At 45.2% G+C, this 16,403-nt stretch overlaps 1 protein-coding gene across 1 annotated transcript in view; it reads right to left on the reverse strand.

Annotated features, from left to right (window-relative positions):
- Positions 1-16,165, reverse strand: part of ints6 (integrator complex subunit 6) — a 57,694-nt gene extending 41,529 nt beyond the window's left edge. The window contains 5 exon segments of the mRNA XM_064976954.1: positions 8,581-8,632; positions 8,634-8,665; positions 14,635-14,784; positions 15,580-15,657; positions 15,802-16,165. Coding sequence (XP_064833026.1) covers positions 8,581-8,632; positions 8,634-8,665; positions 14,635-14,784; positions 15,580-15,657; positions 15,802-15,912 — 423 coding nt within the window. The 5' untranslated portion in view covers positions 15,913-16,165.
- Positions 16,166-16,403: the final 238 nt, after the last annotated feature.

A 16,403-nucleotide genomic window follows, 5' to 3' on the forward strand; every position in this document is an offset into this window, starting at 1 on the left:
AAATGTGTCAGCCAGAGATGACGTGCAAGAAGACCTTGCAGGGATTCGTAGTCTTGCATGATGTCTACTTTGATGCTAATTAGCATTTTACAAATCAGCGTAAATAGAGCCAAATATATTGATAAAAGTCACCTTGTCCGAGAAAGATTTAGATGGTTACCAACAACGTCACACCAGGGAAAGACAACATGAAACACACCTTGAAGTGGTTCTAAAATCCACTATGGGAAAAATGTAGGGGGAAAACAGTTATTGGAACCATTTCAGTGTTTGACAGCTAGGTTTTATGGGTATTATGTCCACTGTGGGGCTCTATTGCGTGTTCATATTAATGAGTCTGTTAAAGAAATGTGAAACATTATATTAAGTATATTTGCTGCTTTTCATTAAAATCATGTATGACAGGTTTTTTCTTGCCTAAAATAAATGCATTCATAAGGACATTTTATGTTTACCTTTATTTAACTAGGCAAGTTAAAGAACAAATTCTTATTTTCAATGACAGCCTAGGAACAGTGGGTTAACTGCCTGTTCAGGGGCAGAACGACAGATTTGTACCTTGTCAGCTCGGGAATTTGAACTTGCAACCTTCCGGTTACTAGTTCAACGCTCTAACCACTAGGCTACCCTGCCTAGTATTGTTTTTTGCCTAAAATAAATGCATTCATAAGGACATATTGATACAGTGCCTTCAGAAAGTATTCATACCCCTCATCTTATTACACATTGTGTTATAGCCTGAATTCAAAATTGATAACATTTATTTATTTTCTCAGCATCTACACACAATATCCCATAATGGAAAAAAGTGAAACCGTTAAGAAATGTTGAATTTACACAAGTATTCACACTCCTCAGCGATTAAAGTGATGTCTTTATCACACCTGGATTGTACAATGTTTGCGCGTGATTTAATAATTTTTAAAACAAGCTGTCAATTTGGTTGTTGATCATTACTAGATAACCATTTAAGTCTTCCAATACATTTTCAAGCAGATAAGACAAAAAAACTCAGCCAGTCAGGAACATTCAGTATTCTTGGTAAGGAATACGTGTAGATTTCGCATTGTGTTTTAGGTTATTGTCCGGCAGAAAGGTGAATTCATCTCCCAGCAAAGCAAATTGAACCAGGTTTCCCGCTAGGATTTTGCATGTTCTTAGCTCCATTAAGTATTTTTTTCTATCCTGAAAAACTCCCCAGTCCTTAATGATTACAAGCATACCCATAACATGATGCAGCCACCACTATGCTTGAAGATATGGAGAGCGGTACTTGGTAATGTGTTTTATTGGATATGTCCCAAACATACCATGTTGTGTTTAGGACAAAAAGTTAATTGCTTTGCCACATTTTTTGCAGTATTACTTTAGGGACTTGTTGCAAACAGGACGCATGTTTTGGAATATTTGTATTCTCTACAGACTTCCTTCTTTTCAATATGTCATTTCGATTAGTTTTGTGGAGAAACTACAGTGTCGTTGATCCATCTTCAGTCTTCTATCACACCCATTAAAATCCGTAACAGTTTCAAAGTCACCATTGGCCTCACGGTGAAGTCCCGGAGCAGTTTCCTTCCTCTCCAGCAACTGAGTTAGGAAGGACGCCTGTATCTTTGTAGTCACGGGGTGTATTGATAAACCATCCATGTGTAATTAATAACTTCACCATGCTCAAAGGGATATTCAATGTCACCCTCCCTCCTCAATCTACCAATAGGTGCCCGTCTTTGCGAGCCTTTGGAAAACATCCCTGGTCTTTGTGGTTGGAGCTGTGTTTGAAATTCACTGCTCAACCGAGGGACCTTAATTGATAATTGTACAGTGCCTTGCGAAAGTATTCGGCTCAGTGAGCTCAGTGAGGTTGGATGGAGAGCATTTGTGAACAGCAGTTTTCAGTTCTTTCCACAGATTCTCGATTGGATTCAGGTCTGGACTTTGACTTGGCCATTCTAACACCTGGATATGTTTATTTTTGAACCATTCCATTGTAGATTTTGCTTTATGTTTTGGATCATTGTCTTGTTGGAAGACAAATCTCCGTCCCAGTCTCAGGTCTTTTGCAGACTCCATCAGGTTTTCTTCCAGAATGGTCCTGTATTTGGCTCCATCCATCTCCCACCTCAGCTGTAGATCTCTGCAGTTCATCCAGAGTGATCATGGGCCTCTTGGCTGCATCTCTGATCAGTCTTCTTGTATGAGCTGAAAGTTTAGAGGGACGGCCAGGTCGTGGTAGATTTGCAGTGGTCTGATACTCCTTCCATTTCAATATTATCGATTGCACAGTGCTCCTTGGGATGTTTAAAGCTTGGGAAATCTTTTTGTATCCAAATCCGGCTTTAAACTTCTTCACAACAGTATCTCGGACCTGCCTGGTGTGTTCCTTGTTCTTCATGATGCTCTCTGCGCTTTTAACGGACCTGAGACTATCACAGTGCAGGTGCATTTATACGGAGACTTGATTACACACAGGTGGATTGTATTTATCATCATTAGTCATTTAGGTCACCATTTGATCATTCAGAGATCCTCACTGAACTTCTGGAGAGAGTTTGCTGCACTGAAAGTAAAGGGGCTGAATAATTTTGCACGCCCAATTTTTCAGTTTTTGATTTGTTAAAAAAGTTTGAAATATCCAGGAAAAATGTCGTTCCACTTCATGATTGTGTCCCACTTGTAGTTGATTCTTCACAAAAAAAATACAGTTTTATATCTTTATGTTTGAAGCCTGAAATGTGGCAAAAGGTCGCAAAGTTCAAGGGGGCCGAATACTTTCACATGGCACTGTATGTGTGGGGTACAGAGATGAGGTAGTCCTTCAAAAATCAAGTTAAAATTATTGCACACAGAGCAAGTGACTTGTTAGGCACGTTTACACCTGAACTTATTGAAACAAAAGGGGTTGAATACTTATTGATTATAAAAAATATAAGATGTAAAAGCAATCTGTCCTCGGTTGGAACTCCAGAGTTCCAACTGTTTGTCGGGAGCTTCATGAAATATGTTTCCATGGTCGAGCAGACGCACACAAGCCTAAGATCCCCACGCGCAATGCCAAGCCTCAGCTGGAGTGGCGTAAAGCTCACCGTCATTGGACTCTGGAGCAGTGGAAACATTCTCTGGAGGGATGAATCACGCTTCACCATCTGGCAGTCTGACGGACTAATCTGGTTTTGGCGGATGCCAGGAGAACGCTACCTGCCCCAATGCATAGTGCCAAATGTAAAGTTTGGTGGAGGAGGACTAATGGTCTGGGGCTGATATTCATGGTTCGGGCCCCTTAGTTCCAGTGAAAGGAAATCTTAACTCTACAGCATACAATGACATTCTAGACAATTCTATGCTTCCAACTTTGTGGCAAAAGCTTGGGGAAGGTCTTTTCCTGTCTCAGCATGACAATATGCCCCAGTGCACAAAGAGAGGTCCATAAAGAAATGGTTTGTCTAGATCGGTGTGGTAGAACTTGACTGGCCTACACAGAGCCCTGACCTCAACTCCATCGAAAACCTTTGGGATGAAATGGAACGCCGACTGTGAGCCAGGCCTAATCACCCAACATCAGTACCCGACCTCACTAATGCTCTTGTGGCTGAATGGAAGCAAGTCCCCACAGCAATGTTCCATCATCTAGTGGAAAGCCTTCCCAGAAGAGTGGAGGCAGTTATAGCAGCAATGTTCCAACATCTAGTGGGAAGCCTTCCCAGAAGAGTGGAGGCTGTTATAGCAGCAATGTTCCAACATCTAGTGGAAAGCCTTCCCAGAAGAGTGGAGGCTGTTATAGCAGCAATGTTCCAACATCTAGTGGAAAGCCTTCCCAGAAGAGTGGAGGCTGTTATAGCAGCAATGTTCCAACATCTAGTGGAAAGCCTTCCCAGAAGAGTGGAGGCTGTTATAGCAGCAACGTTCCAACATCTAGTGGAAAGCCTTCCCAGAAGAGTGGAGGCTGTTATAGCAGCAATGTTCCAACATCTAGTGGAAAGCCTTCCCAGAAGAGTGGAGGCTGTTATAGCAGAAAGTGGGGGGTGGGGGGGGGGGGACCAACCACATGAATGCCCATGATTTTGGAATGAGATGTTTGACGAGCAGGTGTCCACATACACTTCAAATGTATGTAGGGAGTTTTGTTAGGCAAAACAAAGCATGACGGATACGTTGCTTAGACTATGTGCGGTAAAGCAGATTTATAGTCAATCTGGTTCCTGCATTGTCCGTACAGCATCTACAGCATCGCTGCGGAATTCAGGGCATTTATACTTCTAGTTACAGGAAGTGAGTGCGTTAATACAGGATGTACCGCCCCCACCTACCGTCGACCAATAATCTCAAGGCGAAGCAATACAGAACCATCAGAATTGTTACAGATAGTGGGTCGTCGCCTCCTCCATACAGAGCCTCCGGATTGGTAGATCAAACATAAATGGGCTTTATGCAAACCTCACCGGGCCACCAGCAAAATAAACGACCGAGCATCTGTGTATCCCAGCACTAAAATATAACTTGCTTCTATTTGAGATGCTCCGCATGTCCCCTCCTTATTGGATACCGGGAAGATACAAACCCACATGGATGCTTAAAAAGTCAAATGAGGAGAGATTAATTGAAGATAACGAACATAAAAACTAACTAGGTTTCCTGTTTTATCTGTGGATTAATAGTTGGAGAAAAGACTTAAGGAACCAGTTGAAAAGAGCACTATATGCATGTCAGGTACACTAACAAACCAACGTTCAACTCCCAGGACAAACTAGCAAGCAACAGCTAGCTGGCTAAATGACCATGAATCTTTCATGTATGTTTCAACCTGCCCCAAAATCAAAATAGTTGGTTGGGATATTTCAACCTGTGTGTCATGATCGTCTGGTGTGGATGAACAAAATCAACACTCACGCTGCCGGTGTAGTCAGCAAGACCAACTGTCCTGCTGCATGGCCAATCAGGAAGCAAGACAAACTGTCCTGCTGCATGGCCAATCAGGAAGCAAGACAAACTGTCCTGCTGCATGGCCTATCAGGACCAAGACAAACTGTCCTGCTGCATGGCCAATCAGGAAGCAAGACAAACTGTCCTGCTGCATGACCTATCAGGACCAAGACAAACTGTCCTGCTGCGTGGCCTATCAGGACCAAGACAAACTGTCCTGCTGCATGGCCAATCAGGAAGCAAGACAAACTGTCCTGCTGCATGGCCTATCAGGAAGCAAGACAAACTGTCCTGCTGCATGGCCTATCAGGAAGCAAGACAAACTGTCCTGCTGCATGGCCAATCAGGACCAAGACAAACTGTCCTGCTGCATGGCCCATCAGGACCAAGACAAACTGTCCTGCTGCATGGCCTATCAGGACCAAGACAAACTGTCCTGCTGCATGGCCAATCAGGACCAAGACAAACTGTCCTGCTGCATGACCTATCAGGACCAAGACAAACTGTCCTGCTGCATGGTCCATCAGGAAGCAAGACAAACTGTCCTGCTGCATGGCCTATCAGGACCAAGACAAACTGTCCTGCTGCATGGCCCATCAGGAAGCAAGACAAACTGTCCTGCTGCATGGCCTATCAGGAAGCAAGACAAACTGTCCTGCTGCATGGCCAATCAGGACCAAGACAAACTGTCCTGCTGCGTGGCCCATCAGGACCAAGACAAACTGTCCTGCTGCATGGCCCATCAGGACCAAGACAAACTGTCCTGCTGCATGGCCTATCAGGACCAAGACAAACTGTCCTGCTGCATGGCCTATCAGGACCAAGACAAACTGTCCTGCTGCGTGGCCCATCAGGACCAAGACAAACTGTCCTGCTGCATGGCCTATCAGGAAGCAAGACCAACTGTCCTGCTGCGTGGCCCATCAGGAAGCAAGACAAACTGTCCTGCTTCATGGCCTATCAGGACCAAGACAAACTGTCCTGCTGCATTTCCAATGGGCAAGAAATGTCCTAGTGGTTATCCAAGACAAACTGTCCTGCTGCAGCCTATCAGGACCAAGACAAACTGCCAATCTTTAGTAGCAAGACAAATGCTCCATGGCCTATCAGGACCAAGACAAACTGTCCTGCTGCATGGCCTATCAGGACCAAGACAAACTGTCCTGATGCATTGGCAAGACAAACTGTCCTGCTGAATGGCCAATCAGGAAGCAAGACAAACTGTCCTGCTGCATGGCCTATCAGGATTCAAGACAAACTGTCCTGCTGCATGGCCAATCAGGAAGCTAAGACAAACTGTCCTGCTGCATGACCTATCAGGACCAAGACAAACTGTTGCTGCATGGCCTATCAGGACCAAGACAAACTGTCCTGCTGCATGGCCAATCAGGAAGCAAGACAAACTGTCCTGCTGCATGGCCTATCAGGAAGCAAGACAAACTGTCCTGCTGCATGGCCTATCAGGTAGCAAGACAAACTGATCTGCATGGCCTATCAGGACCAAGACAAACTGTCCAGTGCACCTATCAGGACCAAGACAAACTGTCCTGCTGCGTGGCCTATCAGGACCAAGACAAACTGTCCTGAGCAGTGGCCTATCAGGACCAAGACAAACTGTCCTGCTGCATGGCCTATCAGGAAGCAAGAATTCTGTCTGCTGCATGGCCTATCAGGACCAAGACAAACTGTCCTGCTGCATGGCCTATCAGGACCAAGACAAACTGTCCTGCTGCATGGCCTATCAGATCAAGACAAACTGTCCTGCTGCATGGCCTATCAGGACCAAGACAAACTGTCCTATAAGCTGGTTCATCAGACAAGACAAACTGCCAGCTGCATGGCCTATCAGGTGCAAGACAAACTGTGTGCTGCATGACCATCAGGACCAAGACAAACTGTCCTGCTGCATGGTCCATCAGGAAGCAAGACAAACTGTCCTGCTGCATTATCAAAGCAAGACAAACTGTCCTGCTGCATCTATCAGGCAGACAAACTGTCCTGCTGCATGGCCTGTCAGGACCAAGACAAACTGTCCTTGCTGGTGGCCAATCAGGACCAAGACAAACTGTCCTGCTGTCTGGCCTATCAGGACCAAGACAAACTGTCCTGCTGCATGGTCCATCAGGAAGCAAGACAAACTGTCCTGCTGCAAACCATCAGGACCAAGACAAACTGTCCTGCTGCATGGCCTATGGACCAAGACAAACTGTCCTGCTGCATGACCTATCAGGACCAAGACAAACTGTCCTGCTGCATGGCCATCAGGACCAAGACAAACTGTCCTGCTGCATGGCCTATCAGGACCAAGACAAACTGTCCTGCTGCATGGCCTATCAGGAGCAAGACAAACTGTCCTGCTGCATGGCCTATCAGGACCAAGACAAACTGTCCTGCTGCATGGCCAATCAGGAAGCAAGACAAACTGTCCTGCTGCATGGCCAATCAGGACCAAGACAAACTGTCCTGCTGCATGGCCTATCAGGACCAAGACAAACTGTCCTGCTGCATGGCCTATCAGGACCAAGACAAACTGTCCTGCTGATGGGGAATCAGGAGAGAAGGAGCATCAGGACCAAGATGGCCTATCAGACCAAGACAAACTGTCCTGCTGCATGGCCCATCAGGAAGCAAGACAAACTGTCCTGCTGCATGGCCCATCAGGACCAAGACAAACTGTCCTGCTGCATGGCCTATCAGGACCAAGACAAACTGTCCTGCTGCATGGCCTATCAGGACCAAGACAAACTGTCCTGCTGCATGGCCCATCAGGACCAAGACAAACTGTCCTGCTGCATGGTCCATCAGGAAGCAAGACAAACTGTCCTAGCCTACTGGCCAATCAACACTCTCCTTTCTGTGCAGGTCAGTCACATTCAGTGTTCTTTTCACAATGGGCAAAATGCTAGTGGTTACCTACTAATAGGCTACAGTCAGGCATCACATATTGGTGCCAATCTTTAGTAGCCCAATGATCGATGGAGAAATTTGATGTGCTGAGTTGGAGATGATTGGCCAGAATAAGGGGCTGTGAAGAATCTCTAATAAAGGCTATTCCTATTCAACAAATGCTGTTCGGGTCTAATTTAAAAGGAAATAAGAGGCTTAGTTGTATTCTTGATAATTAAATTAACTGGTTAAACTAAAAAGGAATTTAAATAGTTTTTTTCTAGATGTATTACTAGATGCATTACTAGATGCATTAGTAGGCTTATGGATCAGGCTAGGATATATGACTATAGCAGTCACCACAGCTCCAACAGAGAGAGCAGTAGAAGCAGCTCCAACAGAGAGAGCAGTAGATAGAGTCACCGTGTCGCCCGTTTTTAATTCTGTCAACTAGGAAGGCAACAACCTCCTGTGACTTGTTCAATGTCCTGGAGAGGAGATCAAGGGGAGAGCGTGTGTGTGAGACAAAGATATAGAGAAGGTTCTCAGACAAGTTTAACCAGCCAGCCGTGTGTGTGTGTGGGTGTGCGGGGCACCAGAAGCGGAGTGTGGGTGAAGGCGGACAAGGAGTCTTTTATCAAAGAGACTTCTGCAGCATCCGGAAAAATTATAACGAGCGGTGGCTCTTCAAGTACAAACAGAGAGAGTTGGTTCAGCTGACCAACAGGAAGTACTCCTGATTGGCTGTGAGTCACCAGGGAAACCATGATGACTGACCTCATCCTGGACTCCGCCACTGCTGGTCAGCTTGTTGGAGTGATGGCCACTAGATGGACGGCTCCAGGAAAAAGGGATTCCTGCCCTGTGGAGAGAAGGGAGAGAGGGAAGGAGAGAAGAGAAGGAGAGAAGGAGAGAAGGGAAGAGAAGGAGAGGGGAGAAGGGGAGAGAGAGAAGGAGAGAAGAGAAGGAGAGGAGAGAAGGGAGAAGGAGAGAAGGGGAAGAGAAGGAGAGAAAGAGAAGGGGAGAAGGAGAGAAGGGAGAAGGGGAGAAGGAGAGAGAGGGAGAGAGAGAAGGAGAGAAGAGAGAAGGGGAGAAGGGGGAGAGAAGGGGAGAAGGGGAGAAGGGGAGAGGGGAGAAGAGAAGGAGAAGGGAGAGAGAAGGAGAGAAGGTGAGAAGGAGAGAAGGAGAGAAGGAGAGAGGGGAAGAGAAGGAGAGAAGGAGAGAAGGAGAGAGGGGGAAGAGAAGGAGAGAAGGGAGAGGAGAGAAGGGGAGAAGGAGAGAGAAGGAGAGAAGGGGAGAGAAGGAGAGAAAGAGAAGGGAGAGAAGGAGAGAAGGAGAGAAGGAGAGAAAGAGAAGGAGGGGGAGGGGAGAAGGAGAGAAGGAGAGAAGGAGAGAGGAGGGGAAGAGAAGGAGAGAGAGGAAGGGGAGAAGGAGAGAAGGGAGAGAGGAGAGAAGGAGAGAAGAGGGAGAGGAGAGAAGGGGAGAGAGGAGAGAAGGAGGAGAGAGGGGGAGGAGAGGAGGAGAGAAGGAGGGAGAGAAGGGAGAAGGGGAGAAGGGGAGAAGGGGGGGGAGAAGGAGAGAAGGGAGAGAAGGAGAGAAGGAGAGAAGGAGGAGAGAAGGAGAGAAGGAGAGAAGGAGAGAAGGAGAGAGGGGAAGAGAAGGGGAGAAGGGGAGAAGGGGAAGAGAAGGGGAGAAGGGGAGGGGAAAGGGAGAAGGGAGAAGGGGAGAAGGGGAGAAGGAGAGAAGGAGAGAGGGAGAGAAGGAGAGAGGGGAAGAGAAGGAGAAGGGGAGAAGGAGAGAAGGAGAGAGGGAGAAGAGAAGGAGAGAAGGAGAGAGGGGAGAGAGGAGAGAAGGAGAGAAGGGGAGAAGGAGAGAAGGGGAGAAGGAGAGAAGGGGAGAAGGAGAGAAGGAGAGAAGGAGAGAAGGGGAGAAGGAGAGAGTAAAAAGAAAGGTTAAAAAGGTGCACAAATAGATAAATACATCCAACAAAAAGGACATGTGAAAGAAAGAGGAGCTGAGCCAAAATGTAAAGTTGTAATGATCTTCCGGAGCGGCGAGGAAGGGTACTTGAGGTCTGGAGCAACAGGAGTACATAGAGCATGGCTGCACCCTACAGGAGGTGTGTGTTCGGAGGGTCAAGACAGGCCATCATTATAGTGAACCTACAGGAGGTGTGTGTTCGGAGGGTCAAGACAGGCCATCATTATAGTGAACCTACAGGAGGTGTGTGTTCGGAGGGTCAAGACAGGCCATCATTATAGTGAACCTACAGGAGGTGTGTGTTCGGAGGGTCAAGACACAGACCATTATAGTGAACCTACAGGAGGTGTGTGTTAGGAGGGTCAAGACACAGACCATTATTAGGTGTGTGTTAGGAGTGACACAGACCATTATAGTGAACCTACAGGAGGTGTGTGTTAGGAGGGTCGAGACAGGCCATCATTATAGTGAACCTACAGGCGGTGTGCATTAGGAGGGTCAAGACACAGACCATTATAGTGAACCTACAGGAGGTGTGTATTAGGGGGGTCAAGACAGTCCATCATTATAGTGAACCTACGGGAGGTGTGCGTTAGGAGGGTCAAGACAGACAGTCCATCATTATAGTGAACCTACGGGAGATGTGTGTTAGGAGGGTCAAGGGAGAGAACGAAGAAAACAGAGGGCGACAACAACATCTAACAGTGGATGGTTTGATAGGGGAGGGTGGGGGTTAATGAGTGTCAGGGGAGGGGAGGAGAAACATTAACATTATGAATAGACAGTCTGTAGGGACAGTGCAGCGGAGACAGCACCAACACTTGACAAAAACAAAGACTCATCTGTGTGTGTGTGTCTATACTCTCCAGTCAAACCTACACATTATATATATATATATAAACCACTCCACCTTGCACACTCATAACACTGAGTTTGCACATTAAATTGATGCGCTTAGAAAAACCCTCTTCAAACTGCATAGGCCTATAGCCTTCAGCATAGGTCCTGTATATTCCTTCTGGCTCCAGAAATCTGTGGGGGGGGGGGGGGTTCTATCCTCCTCTTAGTGTACACTAAGGTAAACACTAGCCTGAGGACAACACAGCCAATATAGCAGACTTCATGAGGGCATGGCTATTATGCACTATGGTCAAGATGGTCTCTACCAAGCCACATCAACTCACTGCTATCCTGATACACTCTCTCGCTCTCAAAAGGAGCTACATATGTCCAGGAATGTACCTCTCCTCTTGACGTTTACAGTAATTTCCCCACTGGTGACTGTTCCTAATCAAATGGACACAGATCTTTTTCCCTTCCAAATGTTCATCGTGACCAGAGTGTGTTTTTTGTTTGTTTGTGCCGAGTAATAAATTGCAAGTTCCATAAAACGGGAGTAAAAGGAAACATACCACCATTTACAGACCGACTATGGTATCCATGACAACCTGGAGTTCCCTTTCAGAATGGTACTAATGATATCCTATTCAACACCCACTTAGCATGCTAATGTTTCTCAAAATGAACTCCTAGCCAGAGAAAACCCCTGCGGGGGGGGAGACATAGGCTTCTATCGATAAACATTAGAAAACACAAAACATTAAAAACAGAACGAAGCTACATATTTACTCAGATCCTCATTTGAGTCGCCAAGTTTCATTATTGCTCACACAACATAGAAACGGCTTCAGTGTGCCACGTCCGTGTGACTGATCTGATCCACTGGCCTGACAGAGTCAGGTGTGGGTGGTATAGTGTATCCCGTGGATCCGTTGTTCTAGGATCAGTAGGCTGGGAGTGAGTCTGTGGCACGTTGCCAGGTCTGTTAAAATTTAGACAGACGGGTAATTAGATCTCTATTAGCCGGGTTGCCATGTTGTGCAGTCCATCAAACCAGTCAAATCAGCCTTATGGGCTCTGGTCAAAAGGTAGGGCACTATATAGTGCATAGGTCACAATTTAGGATACATCGCTAACTACTAGTGACTAACTGGCATTTCACCCAGCTCTATTATAGGGCACTATGAGACATTACATTAAAAACCTCACTGGCTAAAGAGCTGAATTTTTTTTTTTTTTTTTTAAGACTTCAAGCTGTAGACATATAGGTAAACTAGCAGATATGTTATTCTCCCTGCAGCAAGGATCTCCAACCCTGTTCCCGGGGAGGGCTACTGTCCTGTAGGTTTTTGCTCCAAACCTGTTCCCGGAGAGCTACTGTCCTGTAGGTTTTTGCTCCAACCCTGCTCCCGGAGAGCTACTGAGCTACTGTCCTGTAGGTTTTTGCTCCAACCCTGCTCCCGGAGAGCTACTGTCCTGTAGGTTTTTGCTCCAAACCTACAGGTAGCAGGTAGAGCCTAGTGGTTAGAGCGGTGGGCCAGTAACCGATAGGTTGCTAGATCGAATCCCCGAGCTGACAAGGTAAACATCTGTTGTTCTGCCCCTGAACAGGCAGTTAACCCACTGTTCCTAGGCCGTCATTGAAAATAAGAATTTGTTCTTAACTGATTTTCCTAGTAAAAAATAAATAAAATAAAAATAGCACACCCGATTCCAAAACATTGCTGGTAGATAAGCTGTGTCAGGTAATTCTGTTTGTGGGAAGGTAGTAATTACTAGTTGTGAAGGCGTGACTACCAGTTGGATGCGTTGAACTGGTTGAGAAATGCCAGTTGACTATTGGCCAAAAAGTTGCGTCAACCAGAAACTAAAAGTACAACTATCATGCCTGTGAACAAATGAGAGGAATAACATTTCGTTGTTGCATTCAACTGCGGAAAATACTGTTATTGTCCAAGGTGACATTGGACGTGGTAGGACGTCATTGTAAATAGGAATTTGTTCTTAGGAGGTCGGCGTGTGGGAGAAGTAGGATCTCAGGGATGATAAGAGGAGTTATCCACTAGTAATTACAATGTTTATTTTTATTTTTTCCCCCAGTTGTAGGTGTTAAATAACACCTTCCCAAATGGTTATGAACACAGCATAAGTTACAATTGGGATTGGAGCAACAACAGAAAAGTACTGGGTAGCTCTCCAGGAAAGGGATTGGAGCAACAACAGAAAAGTACTGGGTAGCTGTCCAGGAAAGGGATTGGATCCTGGGGAGAAAAGGGGTCCTGTCATAGTGTTCTTCCCCAGGCAAAACAACAACCACATTGAGGTCTTTGTTATAGCAGCCCATGTGCTCAGACCAGAGACAAGGGGATGCATCTCGATAGTCTAGAACGGACTTCCTCTCCTCTACCTCATTTGAATTGACAGAATAGGTGAAAGCAAAGGGGGGTGGATCCCTGTCGGGGACGAGGCTTTCACCAGTCCAGCTCTACTATGAGGGGAAAGGAGATGCGAATGAGACCCAAGGATTCAAACAAAAGGCATGGTGAGAGGACGGAGACGAAGCAGGGTGTGGCCAGACGAGACCTAAGGTGTGGCTGTGACGCATTCTCAAATGGAATCTTACCGCAACTGAAAAGGAAAGACTGGATCACCAAAATAAAATTCTACTCGTGTGTTTGTATGTGCATGATGATTGTGTGCATGCTGTACCTACATGTGCCTTTCTGCTGGGGTGACAGAGGCCTTTGAACACAGAGAGAGACATCTACATGCATTATGTATGTAGTAAGTATGCATTACCCTTGGAAGGTATGGGCGGACATCTTTCATGTCTCTGCAGACGCTGGTTAAACATTTATACATTAAACCAGCCTCCTGACAACTTACCTCAATACCATTATCTCTTAACTAGCAAATAATGAGCCTGACCGGGTGTACACTATAGTATTGGAATAATAGGGAGATTATTATGATTATTTTTAAATGGACCCACTTGTTCCCATAGATACAGTATGATGCAATAGTCAACATTGCCCTACATTGGAATGTAGGCGAAAGCAGACTTGACCACAGTTTACTATGCATATAGCAGGTAGACAGCCAGAGGAAATGAGAGGAGGAAACCAATAGAGTCCCATCCAGTGGGTGGATATTCCCATCACTCACAAGGTTTATCAGAGGGAGGAACAAAAAAGACGAGTGGCTAACATAGCAGAAACCAATCCTTTAGAGGCTAGATCATCTCCTGAGCACTGTTCATCACTGATACTAGTCTAAGGCCAGGATATAACTACGTCTTACGCCGTCTCCTTTGTCTATACTGCACCTGATGTATTGATTGACTGTAGATCTCTCAAATTCAAATCTGGACTTCAAAGCAAGTGCCACTGCTTTTTCACTCTCCCATTCTAATCAGGGACTGATTTAAACCTGTGATACCATGTGGGTGTAATTAATCATCAGGTAGAGCAGAAAACCAGCATTAGTCCGGACCTCATAGGGTCAAATTTGAACGCTTCTAGATTCTCTCTCTCCTCCCCCTTCATGTTTCAGTTTAGAGAGAACCCAGTTCTAAGTAACATACTAACGTTAAAACTATTGCCTATCCATTTCTCTTCTATACAAATAGGAGAGATAAAGGAAGTTCATTGTGAAGGGTTGTTCTGGATGACATGCCTTACCATCGGGTATGGGGGAAAACCAGCAGTAGTGTCAAAAAATGTCTTTAAAAAAATTAAGTCAAAACCAGTACATGAATACTAGCTAAAAAAGAAAACACACAAAAATAAAATATGTTGTTGGAACTCCTACCACACTGTTGGTTCATGTCATTACTTGTCACTCAAGGAGAGTGTGTGGGGACAATGTGCAGGAGCATGATGCTTGTAAGACTGTGAGATTGGCAGGGTAGGGACAAAAGATGGGGGACCCTAGAGGGGGGGGGGGGGGGGGAATGGGGCGAGAAAAAAAAAAGTTGACCAATTCTCTCCTCTATCTCAGAGTACAACATACCTGTCCATAGTTGTCTATCCCAGACACTAATCTATTGAGATTGAGCAAATCAAAAGCGGTCCTCAAAGACTGGCCAATAGTTGTGAGTCCTGCTGCTTGAAGGTTCCTCAGCTCTGTCATGAATGTGGCATGGCTCTCTTTCCATCCAGCCTTTTGAAATAGGGTAAGAGGTATACAAGTCATCAACAACATACACAGAACAAAGTGGGCCTTATATATATATATATTTTGTCTGACATTGATGATTTCTAAGATCAGGTGAATTAATTAAACTTTTTTACAGTGTAATTAACTTGATAAACAATGTAAGTAAATTTACTTTTTTTTCCTTTACTTGCCTTAGGAAATATTGTTAACAAATAGACTGCTTATTCTATGCTACTGTAGCAACTGAACCACACAAAAAAAAAATCCAGAGAAAAAATAAGTGTGTAACGTTGTAAAGTTGCGACAGTTGTTCAAAAGTGGTATAAGTTAACAACCCTGACACCACCCTCCCCACTATCTAGTCCTATAGCCTAAAAAATATATATAAAAAAAAAAAAAAATCACCCAGAGTTCCATGCTGCCAGAGATCTATATAAACGACGAGATGGTCGTGTCTGTCCCCTCACAAATCAAAGTTGTTGTCCCAAAAATGCGGGAAACGGTAGGTGACAAGTTTAAGTCCAAAATAAACCCCATAGAAACGCATTGGGTTTATTTTGGACAGATTTCGGTGAGAGTGAAACCTCTCGCTTCGCCTCTTACCCTCTCTGATGCTGCTCCGTGCTCACATTGAAACAAAATGTCGGCCATGTTTTAAAAAGAGGGGGTTATGAACGCTCCGTCTGAAGATTTTTTTCTCACACAATTGATATGGTGATCGAAATGTGAGAAGACAAAAAAAAATCTGTCTAGTTGGCGTAATGTAAAGTAGGACATGACCGAAAATAAAAACTCTACCTTGATTCCGAGGGGAACGTCCTCAAAATTTATCAACATATACCGGTCCCCTCGGCTCGCCGGATCTCTGCCTCTAAGCTGTGGAAAGAATAAACGAAAAAAACGGTTATCGAGCGATTATTATTTGTTGTCAGGGTTAGTTAGTAACTTTAACACAAAGATGGTCAAAACGGCGATCCCGCGTGGGGGTCTTCCAGGGCTGTTGTCTCGTTGTTACAGTACCTTCATGAAAGTCTCAACAGCGCCTTTTGCTATGTCCAGATAGGTAGTGCCCAGATGGGTGCGCTGGTTCATTGACGCGGACGTGTCTATCAGAAAAAGTAACACGGGCATTGTGTTGGTGATGACACGTTCTGCATGGACTTGGTGTCAGTGCAACCGGTCAAAACTGAAAAAAAAAATCTTTTGTTCTCCTCCTGCCGCCTTAGCTAGCTAGCTTGCTAACTAACTGCCTCACACATCTTTACAAAAGTGTCAGAATAGTGAGTGTAAATGCCCTTCAATAACCTGAACTAAATCTAAAAATCCTATGGGCAGGCTATTAACTTAGAGGGATTTTTGATGATTCTTTATGTTATTATTATTATTTTCTCTTGTAAATATGACTAAATTTCATAGAAACCAAGTTTCCTATTACATCTCTTCCCTGTTTCTCCCTACACTGAGAGCTCTGTGTCTTGCCCACTGCTTTTAAAGTCAGCTCCACACTTGACACCGCCTCCCAAGCGATCTTTGAGCGTCACGTGATAACGCATTCGGTCACTGATAGGCTGTTTGAAGTTGAAAATTACCATATCCAAATAAGGTAATGGCAATAAGAGCCG

Source organism: Oncorhynchus masou, chromosome 10 (assembly GCF_036934945.1).
Source record: "Oncorhynchus masou masou isolate Uvic2021 chromosome 10, UVic_Omas_1.1, whole genome shotgun sequence".
NCBI classification, from domain to species: Eukaryota; Metazoa; Chordata; class Actinopteri; order Salmoniformes; family Salmonidae; genus Oncorhynchus; species Oncorhynchus masou.